The sequence below is a fragment of the Astyanax mexicanus genome, chromosome 6 (genome assembly GCF_023375975.1).
Source record: "Astyanax mexicanus isolate ESR-SI-001 chromosome 6, AstMex3_surface, whole genome shotgun sequence".
Taxonomy (NCBI): domain Eukaryota; kingdom Metazoa; phylum Chordata; class Actinopteri; order Characiformes; family Acestrorhamphidae; genus Astyanax; species Astyanax mexicanus.
In genome coordinates, this window is record NC_064413.1 from 38205847 (window position 1) to 38219222 (window position 13376).

General features: G+C 38.2%; 1 protein-coding gene across 5 annotated transcripts in view; it reads left to right on the forward strand.

Moving 5' to 3' along the window:
• Positions 1 to 13259, forward strand: part of ulk4 (unc-51 like kinase 4) — a 121733-nt gene extending 108474 nt beyond the window's left edge. For all 5 annotated transcript variants that reach the window (XM_022673657.2, XM_022673654.2, XM_022673656.2 and 2 more), the window contains exons 36-37: positions 12127 to 12212; positions 13106 to 13259. In XM_022673657.2, coding sequence (XP_022529378.2) covers positions 12127 to 12212; positions 13106 to 13169 — 150 coding nt within the window. In that variant the 3' untranslated portion in view covers positions 13170 to 13259. The remainder of the gene's footprint in view (positions 1 to 12126; positions 12213 to 13105) is intronic.
• Positions 13260 to 13376: the final 117 nt, after the last annotated feature.

Sequence of the window (13376 nt, forward strand, 5' to 3'; positions counted from 1 at the left end):
ACACACACACACACACACACACACACACACACACATACACACATACACACGCTATGTGCTCGCACTCCTGGGATTGAGAGCTGTGCTCATTAGCTCGGCTCTGGCCACCCCTACAGATTGCACCCCCTCACAGCACGACAGCAGCAACAGTGGCCTTCCTCCTGGCTGCTGCATGAAAGAGTATTGACCCAGGTACTGTGCCCTGGGCCAGCAGACGGGACTCACAGCCACGGATTTGCAGACTGTTCCACCAGCAGCAGATAGGAGCTTGTTTTTGAAAGATGAGTCTACATAGTTGAATAGTATGCTGCTGGCAGTGGATGGGGACTGAGGTGGTATGGGTGGAATATCTGAATGAGTTTGTCACAAGATTCTCCTGAGTGAATTTACCTTGATTGGAGAAAAGTGCTGTTGTAGCCAACTTTTCTCACTAAAGAGGAAATAATATATATTTTTTTCTAGTTACACATTTGGGGTTTCAGCATTCAACATATGACAATTGACTGTTGTTTAGTAAGGTGTGTACATATGCATCTATAAGACATCTTGTATTTATATACTTTGCTTATGGTATGTATTTGTTTTTTGGTGAAAGGTAATACACTGTTACACTAAAGCAAGGCATAATGAACATAACCACAATCTAACAGTTTGAATAGCCTAAAAAGCAGGCCCTGTCCTGGTTAACTATACAGTTCTTAATAAGATATTAGAAAGATACTTGATCACATATAGATTAGGGCTGCAATGATTAGTCGATAAAATCAACAATGTTGATTATTTAAATTTGTCGACTACAAATTTAATTGACGACTAATCGTTAATTTGTAACAGTACCGCATTACACAAAGTGCTGGGTACAGAAGTGTAATGGGAGATGGGTAAATGGCTCACTCACACAGATTACACTCTACCTAGTCTGTCTTCAGAAGTGCCCAAACACAACACATTACATATTTATTCACTAAATATCATTCATTTCCATGTTTAAACAATATCCAGACATTTAAATGCCTTTTAAATCTCATGTTCAGCTGTTTCTATCGTTTTAGAGATGGAGGACATGGCACAAATAATCACTGATTAAGCGACATATCAAGAAAATAATCATCAGATTAGTCAACTACCAAAATAATCATTAGTTGCAGCCCTAATATAGATATTTTTAACGTGTAAGTTCAGGTAGTTCAACCGGTATCCATGGGTAATGAGCATTCTGCTGCATTACAGTGGCTTGCAAAAGGATTCTTACGCCTTACGACTTTTCCACATTTTGTTACCTTACAACCACAAACTTAAATGTATTTTATTGAGATTTTAAGTGATTAATAAACACAAAGTATTGCATAAGTGTGAAGTGGAACAAAAATTATACATATTTTTATCAAATAAAATTCTGAAAAGTGTGGCGTGCAAAAGTATTCAATACTTATATCACGTATCAATACGTATATCAGTACTTTGTAGAGCCACCATTCACTGCAATTACAACTGTAAGGGCTTTGGGGTTTGTCTCCACCAGCTTGACACATCTAGAGACAGATTTTTGCCCATTCTTCTTTATAAAACAGCTAGGTTGGATGGAAAGCGTCTGTGAACAGCAGTTTTCATGTCTTGCCACATTAGCTCAATGCGATTTAACATTCTAACACCATTCCACTTTAATCTAAACCATTCCACTGTAGCTCTGGCTGTATGTTTAGGGTCATTGTCTTGCTGGAAGGTGAATCTTCTTCCCAGTCTCAACTCTTTTGTTGCCTGTATAAAGATTCTCCCACCTGAGTTGTGGATTTCTGCAGCTCCTCCAGAGTGACCATGGGCCTCTTGGCTGCTTCTCTGATCAGTTTGGGTGAATGGCCATGACTTGGTAGGTTAGCAGGTGTAGAATACTTTTTCTATTTTTGGATGATGGGTGGTACAGTGCTCTTTGGGATGCTCAAAGCTTGGGATATGTTTATATAACCTAACCCTGCTTTAAACTTCTCCAGAACTTTATCTCTGATGATGCTGTTTGTTCACTAGTGTTCTCTAACAAACCACTGAGGTCGATACAGAACAGCTGTATTTATACTGAGATTAAATTACACACAGCTGGCCTCTTAATAATGAAGCGACTTCTGAAGGCAGTTGATTGCACTGGATTTTATTTAGGGGTTTTAAAGTAAAGGGGGCTGAATACTTTTGCATATCACACTTTTTATATTTTTATTTGATAAAAACTTTGTAAAACATGTCATTTTTGTTCCACTTCACACTTATGCAATACTTTGTTTTTGTGTACAATGGCATGCCAAAAGTCAAGGAATAACAGTATAATATCCTTTAGCTTCCAAAGCACATGAAGTCATGGGATATGATAACTAGTCCCTGTCCTGTGACTATTTTGGCATTCCACTTTATAATCACGTTACCTATAGAATGAGACACTTAAGCAAACAAAAAGGTTCAATGCTAAACATCAGTTAACAGAATATAAAGCATAAGGCTCTGGTGCAGATTCAGAACTATATTCTTTGGAGTTATGAATCACCAAAATATTCCAGTACATTTGGGATAAGGTGAATTGGCATTTGGGATCCAGTACTATTCTTCGATCATTTTCTAAACGTGTGAAGCTAAAGTTTAACATAGTATAACATGGCATAACATATGTTGATGCTCCATATTAAACAGCATTATTTGCACTTGTCCAGAACACAGAACCTTCTTTCTGTATTTATTTTTTTTTCTTCCACCCTTGCATTTTTCTCTGTGAGAAAACATAAAACCACGTTGACACCCTGTTATACTTTTAACTGATATACAGAACCAGTCAAAAGCTTAGACCCTCCAGAACATGTTTTAAGTACCACAAGTACCACATTTAGCTTTGATGACATATCTCCACACTCTTGGTATTTAAATATCAGTGTCTTCATGAGGTGAAGTCAACTGAAACAGTTTTCTTAGCATCTTCCAGGAGGTGCTGAACAATAGTTGGCTGCCTTTTCTTTATGCTGCGGTCCAGCTCATCCCAAATCACCCATATGAATTGGGTTTAGGTCGTGGTTTTGTGGAGGCCAAACACTTTTTTGTTTACTATATAATTCCATATGTGTTTTTTAATTGTTTTGATGTCTTTAATATTAATATATATTGTAGAAAATAAATAAAGAAAAAAACATTGAATGAGAAGGTTTGTCCAAACTTTTGACTGGTACTGTAGACCAGAATTGTAAAAATGTCTTAACACTTTTTTCATACAGTTAATTTGAAAAGAAACATTGAATGTGCAGATTTCTACAAGCTTTTAGACATGGAATGTAACTTTGGATCTGAACTTGAATTGCAGAAAAACCCTGAGCTCTGTAAAATGTGCATACTTGAAATATTCATTGACTGTGCTGCTATAGCAGCTAGCTTCCCACTCTGACCTTGTACGTGTTGAATTTTTGCACACTTCTATCTCAGCACTGTTGCTTTTCTACCTCAAGAGCAGGGCTAATACAACACTTTTCTTCCCACCTCTCTCTCCAGTCTTATCTACCTCCATCCCATCAGTCTGATCTGCATTGTGTTAGGCAAAAAAAACAAAGCTATCTCCACATATCTGCATTAGTGTTCAACCCAACTGCTTATCTGCACTCAGAAACAGCACACCCACTCAGATTCTGGCACTAACTCCCTCAGCTCTTCGTAGAAGAAAATTACTACTAAATGCTTGCTCAGGTAGGAGTAGGCCCCAATTTGGAAGCGATTGTATCATCTGGACTAAATGCACAGTCAAACTGGCATCAGGTCTCCTCATTGAGAGTGGAGAGAGGTCGTTTCTACATAAATTTGATGATCAGTATTACTGCAGAAAAAGTTTGTTTCCAAGTAAGATTGATGCTGATTTAAAAAGTGATTTGTGAGCTCTGATTCACCTGTAAAAAATTACGCTGTTTTGTAATTTCGTGATGACCCTTTGTCATCACATTCCCGGGTTAATTTGCATACGCCTAAGGTGTTGAGCTTTATTTTGGTCATCCACATACACTGTAGTGCACTACTGTCAGATGATGCCATTTGAACATGAAAAGTATTTGGATGAATATTACCCCATCCACACATCAAGACTTCATAAGGAATAGAACTATGATTATTCCACTAGAAGTAGATTTCCCATTTCAGTGTATAAATAAACGTAAATACTGTTCTATATTTAATATCCTGTTTAGATTTACCCTTTATTTTTTTGCTAATGACGTAATCCTTAATTTTGTGTTTCCTTTTTCTTTGTGATGTGTTGATGTTACTGTGTTCTGCTGAAGGGTTTCCAGACAAAAAGCACATTTAATTGGGATTAGACAAAAAATGGACAGACTTTGACTGATGGTTTATTGGACTTCTGAGAGATGGTTCATAGGGCTGTATAGATCCGGCCACTATCACAGACTATGCAAATCAGCATTACATTTATGCAAATCATGCAAATCAATTTATATTTTCTTCCCTTTTTCTAAATGACATGGAGCACTTATCCACACGCGAGTGGGCAAGTGACAAAGGGTTTCAATTAAGCGATGGAAAACCAGACTCACTCATCTTCCTCTCAACCCAGCCATCAACAAAGACCTTTTAATTAGTATTCATTAATTGCTGCGCGGTAAAATCTATGTATGCCCGTTTTTATCAAGCCATCAAAGAGCTCACTAATTGCCTCATAATATCAGAAATAGATCCAGCACGTGTTGAAGCTATTTTCAAACAGCAGTTCAAAGCGAGCAGAGGGAGTGGGTTCGATTTCAAGTCCAGGCCGCAACAAAACCTTCATTTAGGATGGGAGCAGCGTGCTGTGACTAAGCCCTGTGGTTTTATTTTAAATGGTGAGATGCTGCGTAGTGTTCTTTAGTGCACACCGTGGACCAACACTGTTCCTTTCATTCTTCCATGATTCCCAAATTGTTTTAGAGTTTTACATTTACCGTTGTGACTTTTTTAAAGGTTTTCCATCTGGTGGCTGAAGATTTAGCTAAACTTGTTGTACGCCAGTTGGATTTCTAATTATATCTGTTTCTTTATGCTTGTGAAAATACAGTATTCACAATTATAGCAAAGCTCAGTGTTCAGGTTTGTGCACCTGTTGAAAGGTCCAAAATGGAGTTGTGTTTGTACTTATGCCATTCTGGTTTTGTAAACAGCTACATAAATGTCAGTAAGCTAATTAAATGTCATCAACCCTCATGCAGAAGCAGATGGAACAAGCTTCAACAAAACACTCTTTGCCACATTTCAGACCACTTCTGCTGTACCTCCTTTATTCAGTGCTGTTTACTGGGATTTCCCTCTGTATTGGGACAAAAAGGCTTTCATCACTTTTTATTATTTCAGTCAAATTGGAGCTCAGCAGTAATTATGTGCTGCATCCTAAGTCTTATCCTATGACCACTACCCTTGCTTCAAATTCATTTAGTCTTAAAGCTGTCTGTGAAGACTTTTTTGTATATTATTAGAGATGAGGTCACCAGTGGTCAGAGAAAAGAGTCTTTGTGTAATTAAATGTTCAGATTCACTTATTTGAACTCATCTATAGTGCTCCATTCTGGAAAGAGGAACATGTTGAGAAGGACTGAATAAATGATGGTACAGGTTGTATGTGAATTAGTCAATTTAGTCCATTACTACCTAAAGAACACTGCTTAAGGGCAGCCTCACTTTGACCTTGCATAATTACTATTCAACAGTGTTAAGATAAAAAAAAATCTGGTTTAATTCTGTACAACTTTATTAAAGTAGCATTATCACATAAAGACACAAAATGCTAACACATCAAGATTTGTTAAACACAGACAACAATAAGTCTGGGGTAGTATAGGTGTTGTTATATTTTTCACCAGAGCAACTTTTTGCAATTATTTATCTATTATACATCAGGCATTTGATTGTATGTAATTTTAATTGCATGGGGGTTGCTTCTCTTTTAGTTTTGCTAGAGATTTTTGAGATTCCTCCCCTTTTTAAATTTGGGGGTTGCTTCTCTTTCTGAAAAACCCTCAAAATTGTGCTATGCAGAATGTACAAATGAGATTGTAGTGGCAGTATTTACCCATGTTAAATTCTATATCCGTGTTAGATTTTATTCTATATTATATTTTAGCCCACTCTGCAGACATTTCCATGGAAGCCCTTGTGGTTAGATACTCGCATACAAATGTGCTCAGAAATTTGCATATATTGTATTTATATTGGACCTAAATGTTATACCAATTTTAGGATTCTGTTTTACATTTTGGGGAAGAGTGATATAACACAATTATTTACACACAGATAAAACCTATACAGTATATAAATCCACTTTTCTTTCTTTTAACTTAATGTTAGTGATCATGGCTGGAGGACTCTCTGTTCCCACATCAAATGGGTTTGTTTTATAGTACTTATTGGACCAACATACAGTACAGTGTTAAAGGGGTTCAGTAAAGATCTGAGAAAATAGTTGTAAATTTAAACAAATAAGGAATATCTTCTAAACAATTTCAGATTTTAGGACCATCAAATCAAACAATTGTACATACATCCAAATTATTAGGAAGTGTAGCTAATCTGCCAAGAGTCTGAAACAAGATCCAAACTATAGGGGTGTAAGAAAATATTGATATATTGAATTATTGTGCAATCTGCTAAATACCGAAAATGTAAATGTAAAAACAAAAGAATTTGTTAGCAGACAGAGATTTTTTTTTTGTGAACTAGACGCAAATGGGTGTTCAAACTGGATAGTGACCACAAACATACATCAAAGGCAATTGTGACCTCAACTCTATTGAAAATATGTGAACTTTGCTTAAAAGGTCAGTAGGTCCATCCCACATCATCAGTTATTTTCTGTAGAATGGTGTAGAAAAGTGGTCAAATATCCATCAAGAAGTACATACTTGGTGTGCTGGACGTTTCCCCTTCCCACTCTGTATATTTATTACCTTTCAGAAAACACTAACCCTCTTGTTTTTTCTATTAAAATGTATTTTCGAAGTAGGGGTTAAAAATACTGTCCTGAAATTCGTTCTTACACTGAATGTCGTAATAATGATTATTTGCATCTTGACATGAGAAGACTGAACCACATCTGCATCCACTTGTCTCAGTGCTGCCTTCATGTTATTGTGGGTTATGCACTTAAGACTGCATGGACCAAGACAACAGCCGCTTTAATACTGTATCTGAGCATCTAATGATAATATGCTAATAAGCATGTTAATTAAGTTGGTAATTTTAAGTACATAGATGGGACCATACCATGTCAGCCTTTGAAGTTGTTAGACTGGGAAACTGAACATGCATATTAAATGTGTTTCAGGCCTTGTTTGTGTGCAGATGAGGGCACTGGGAGAGAAAATGTATTTATTTATTTATTTTATTATGTGTTATATATATTTTTTTCTTTAGTGATTAACTCTTTCTATTTCTGAGTAGTAAAAGGGCTCGTCCTGAGCTCAGCGTCTGATGGTCTCCAGAGCAGATTAGCTCAGATTCAGTACACATTTACTTCAGTTCCATTTGATTAGATGCTCTTAGTACAGCACCTAACCCCTCCTGACCACTTTTTCTCTTTCTCTATTTCTCTTTCACCCTCTATAATTTTATTGGGTCTCCAGCCATACGATTAAGAGTGATTTGTAGCTCAGCTCTCCTTCTCACATGGCCTTGTTTCCTTACTCTCCCCGGCCAGTCTTCTGAGCAGTTGTAGTGAAACACAGCGAGCCTCACTGAAGGGCTGTGAGCCTGTCAGGTGCTGTAAAGCTTTAACACCTTTGTTCTACCTACTATTTTTAACTGCCTTGTGTTTTTTGTGCTCTAGAGCTCAATAGTAGAAAACAAATTGTTGGACTATTTTGCATCTACATTGCATCTTCAACAAGTTTTCTCTATGTAGTTATGGCCTAGTCTGAAGCTATTTTTGAAAGTAAACCCTAATGTAATTGGCGCTTCATACAATAAGGTAGAACTTAATAAAACGTTTTTTTGTGCATTATCATAAATAAATAAATAACACAGTATTACATTGTAATTATTACAGTGATAGTCAGCCACTAATTGGCTATAACATGAACACAACTTCTTTGTTTTTATACTTATTGTCCATGTTATCAACTTCAGCGACCATATAGAAACACTTTGTTGGTCTATAATAAGACACTGTAGTTGATCTGTTTCTCCGCAACCTTTATTATCCTCCTTTTCCGCGATGTTCTTTAATAGTCAGAACCCCACAGGACCATCACAGAACAGGTATTATTTGGGTAGTGGGTAATTCTCAGCACTCAGTATGTATTGTGCTGCAGTGCTACTGGAGTTATTAAACACTGTGTAGACTCAGTGTCCAGTGTCCGCTTTATTAAACACTCCTACCAAGTTGGTTTGCGTTGTAGATGTAAAGTCAGAGACAGGACACTATTAGCTTGTACAGGTGCTGGTCAACGAATTAGAATAATTTGAAATAGTGCAATCATGAAATTCTTTGAATGCATTTTTTGTGCAGAAAGCAAATCAGGTGTTCACCGCACCTGTCCTACTCGTTAGACTAATCACAGAACTCGTTACCTGGAAAAAAATTTGCTCAGCTGAGCTTTCCAAAAGGCCCATTTAGGCCATTTAACTGTGACACTGTTGTTTTATTGAATTAGAATAATGGAGAAACTGTTTCATTGAATTAGAATAAATGCTCGAATTTTTGTTTTCTGTGAAGAGTGTTCACTGTGCAGTATAAAGTCAGGGTTGAGTAGAATTTCTAATTTGTAAAATCAATCATGGGTAAGCAGCGCGACCTCTCAACCGGAATAGTGGCTCAAATTCAAGCCCTTCGCCAACAAGGCTTGACCCAAACTAAAATTGCTGAGCAGCTCGGCATCAGCCAGTCTTCCGTCTGCAAAGCTCTCAAGAAAAACTGCAGCAAGCGCACCAGCTGTTCCGGCGTCCGAAAAACTTCTGCTCGCGACAACAAGCAGCTGAGAAAGATCGCAGTCAGCAACCGGTTCAAGTCCACTTCCGAGCTCACCGACTTGTGGAACAAGCAGACCGGCGCTGACGTCTCCAGATCAACCACTTACCGTCGTCTGCGCGAACTCGGCTTCAAATCTCGCGTTCCAGCAGTAAAACCGATGCTGAACAAGAAACAAATGGAGAAACGGCTGAAGTGGGCCAAAGAACACGGCGAGTGGACTGCTGAAGACTGGCAGAAAGTGGTCTTCAGTGACGAATCACGCTTCTGCATCTCCTTCGGTGACCAAGGTCCTCGTGTCTGGCGTCGTGGTGGCGAAACCTACAACCACGAGTGCGTGAAAAGATCAGTCAAGTTTCCCCAGAGCGTTATGGTCTGGGGATGCATGTCCGCTCGAGGTGTAGGGAAACTCTGCTTCCTCAAGAAGACTGTCAATGCTGCCGTATATCAAGATGTTCTGGAAACTTTCCTGATTCCGACTGTTGAGGAGCAGTTCGGCGAAGAAGACTTCATATTTCAACAGGATCTTGCACCGGCTCATGCGGCAAAGTCGACCAAAGATTGGTTCACTAAAAAACAGCTTGAAGTTTTGGCATGGCCGGCCAACTCGCCTGACCTCAATGTCATTGAAAACCTTTGGGCCATCGTCAAGCGGAAAATTCGCAACAGAAAGCCTACTACGCTGGACCAACTGAAGCAGAACATCGCCACTGCCTGGGAAGCTGTGAGTGCGGAAACTTGCGACAAGCTGGTCAAATCGATGCCGCGGAGACTTCAGGCAGTCATACAAGCCAAGGGGGCAGCCACAAAATACTGAGAAAGTGATGATTGTAATTATAATAAAAATTATTCTAATTCAATGAAACGGTTTCTCCATTATTCTAATTCAATAAAACAACAGTGTCACAGTTAAATGGCCTAAATGGGCCTTTTGGAAAGCTCAGCTGAGCACATTTTTTTTCCAGGTAACGAGTTCTGTGATTAGTCTAACGAGTAGGACAGGTGCGGTGAACACCTGATTTGCTTTCTGCACAAAAAATGCATTCAAAGAATTTCATGATTGCACTATTTCAAATTATTCTAATTCGTTGACCAGCACCTGTATATGTTTGGTTTGTAGTCTTTTCTCAGTCCAGCAGTGACAGTGAGGTGTTTAAAACTCCAGCAGCACAGCTGTGTTTGATTTACTCGTGCCAGCACAACACACACTAACACACAACCACCATGTCAGTGTCACTAGAGTGCTGAGAATGACCCACCACCCATATATAGCTGTTCTGTGGTGGCCCTGTAAGGTTCTGAAAGTATCCAAAAAAATAGACTAACAAATAAACTACAATGTGTAATTAAAGAACTACAAATTGCTCCTGTATAGTGAATAAAGCTGATTAAAATTAACAGCAAGTGTACAAACAAGGAGAATGTGTTAATGCTGAATGTAAAGTGATAGCTACAGTATACAACTATCATTCTGTGATTGATTTATTGTTGTAAATCTTTACATTGTCAGAATTCAGTAATGAATAAACCAATAGAAATGCTCCAAAATAAGCTGAGATTGTACATCGACTTCCATCAAAAGTTAAGAAGGCTTTTTTTCTTCTTTTGCGAGTTGCAGTTTTGGAGATTTTTGTGCATCATCAAGAATAGCTATGATATAAAATCACACACTGGTGTGCTAGAACTCTGAAGAATGAAAACGCAGTACTGATGAGAGAGGGGCTGATGTATATACTGTGGCCTCTACCAGAGATGAGCAAATCCACAAAGGGTTTTTCACTGTATTAGAAAAGAAGGGATTTCAGGAGTGGTATTGAGGACAGGAAGAAGAAGCTGAGCATCTCCCCAGGTACATAACACTGTTGCCTAGTAACAGGCGCTTCGTGAGGCAGGCGGGCGGACGATGGAGTGGTGGGGTGGAGAGGGGTGACATCAGAGATTGCCATAAAGTGCAATCATAGGCTCTTGTGCCCCCATAATTACCATCCCCATTTATCAGTGCACACAATAGAAAACTTTCTAAATTCGACTTAGTGTCTTCAGAAAGTCATATTTTTAGACATGGTATGTAATCATAATCAATATTTGTTTTTGTTTTTTTTACTTGCATTTTAATAATGCCCAGACTTTACCTACCAGACAGATAGCATGATCACTGTTGTCTCCTTTAGAGGTGACTGCACTGACTGTTTTTTGTCTTTATTTGCATTACTGTAAATCAGCATATTGTAATGTGGAGACAATAGATGGGTATTATTCCCAATGTCTGTGGACACCACTTCTAATGAATACATTCAGCTCCTTCACATTTTCTCATTGTTAACACAGATCTGCAAATGCACACAAAAACACAGTTTACCTAATCCTTGTAGAGAATTTTTTGCAAAAAAAATTAGGACCCAGCTGGAGCATATATATATGAGAGCATTTGGCACTATGCCTAATTCCATTCCTGGGTTAAAGGGGTAGAAAAGAAGAACAAGTTTTTAAAAATGTTATTACCTTGCTAAAAAAAACAAGTACTATGGACATTATATTTAAAAATCAGATGGAAATGATTAAAATTGTATGTAAATTTGTGGTGGTGTAAGTGGTGTAACTGTTTTGTTTTTTTCAATAAAGCATTAAATATTTATATAATAATTTCAATAATGCCTCTGAGATTAGAAGAAGCTAAGACATTAATGAGCAGTTGTCCCAATACTTTTGTCCAAATAATACAGCTTAGTGTGTTGTAAAGCATTATCAGAGGTTGTTTGTACTAAAGGCTTTGACTGTGAATGAGCAGGGGTGTGAATTGATGGTTTAATCTAATTTGAAATTGTGATTAATTGAAATTCGATTTGATATGATTTTACTTTTAATATAGTGAATAATATGTGACTAAAGGTAAGACACGGATGTATACCACACTTCTGATAGTTTAATTAGTTTATCAATTGATTAAGGTACTACAACTGATGCAGTTAAATCACCACCTTTAGCACGGTATAGCTCTAATCATAAGGACTTATCTCTGTCTATGTGATGCAAGACCTGTCAATCAAAATCTTGTAAACAGAAATCATATTAAAGATAAGTCATTCATCTGTGTGTCTGCTTCATCTGAGCAAGTGCTGTTATAGCTTGTGATTCACAATGCTCTCATTTTCTCTCTTCCCACACAGATGGGTGCAGTAGACGCATCTTGCTGGGGTTCAGAAGAAGGTCAGAGTCTGGTGCACGTGCTCCGCAAACTGGCTCAAGATACCAGGTGAGCTATCCCAGAATGATGAGCTCTTTTCAGTCTCCACTGCAGCCCTCAGCCCCTTCTAGAGGCCCCTGCTTCAGTTTCTCAATGGCACCATGTGCTTTGATCCGTTTTGTCAAAGGGCAAGGCACAGTCGTGTGATGAGAGCTTGCCGGAGCTGTTGCCTCTCCCAGAGATTGATACAGGCCTATTGTTGGACTGCTCATGGCCCCCTTCAATCCCCCTTCTTTTCCTCTACTAAAATGAGAAGGCATCCCTTTGAAGTTGCCCAACCATGCCTTGGAAGCAAAGCCTCAACATTATTGCATTTTTGGGAAAGTGGTGGTAACCTACACAGCAGACAATGTGTTATTGGTACTCTGTCACCACCATTCATTCTCATTTAGCATTAAGGTACTGAAGAATGCAATCTTAAATACTGCTCAGTTTATACAAGTAGCTAAACCCTAGTCGTGTTGTCCAGTTAAGAATTAGTTTTATAGGCAGAAGGACGGTGTGGTTTGTTTATTAAATAAATAAAAATTGCCAAACACACAACCCTCAGTTTTAATTAGTAATTAAAGTTCACTCAATGTGGAGAGCATCAGTAATACATATGGACGAAGCGGTTATCTTTTTCAAGCAGGTCTGTACTTGGCACTGTGTTCCAATTAGCATATTCATGAGTAAACAACTATTGTAAATAACTTCACCCGATAGCATTCATGCAGAATTAGTGTTCAACATAGTGTTAGTGTTATCAGTAAGCTGGTGTGAAGTCAATCTACAAAACATTTGATGGTGAGTCTACAGTGCATGAGCATATGAGACATTTGCAATATTTTTTCATAAGCTTATATTGACTGCAAAAAAAAAAACAATCTTCTATATAATCTCTTTCTTCTTTGTGTTTCCAGGTCCAACCCAGATACTGCAGTGGGGTCACTTGCTACAGAAATTCTGAAAGGGGCTGGATTCTGACAGGCCTGAAATCCATAGGAACAGTGAAGCTTCACCCACTGCTGTACATACACAACATTTTTTTTTTTAATAAATAGTGTAAGTGAAGAACATTTTAGTTCTACTGTTCATGCAATACTAAGCTCCCTAAAATTAAACTATCATTTTCTCCACCCTGGTGCTAGAAACACCCTGCTTTTCCCCTCATCAGCTCTGGAAAGGGCTTGA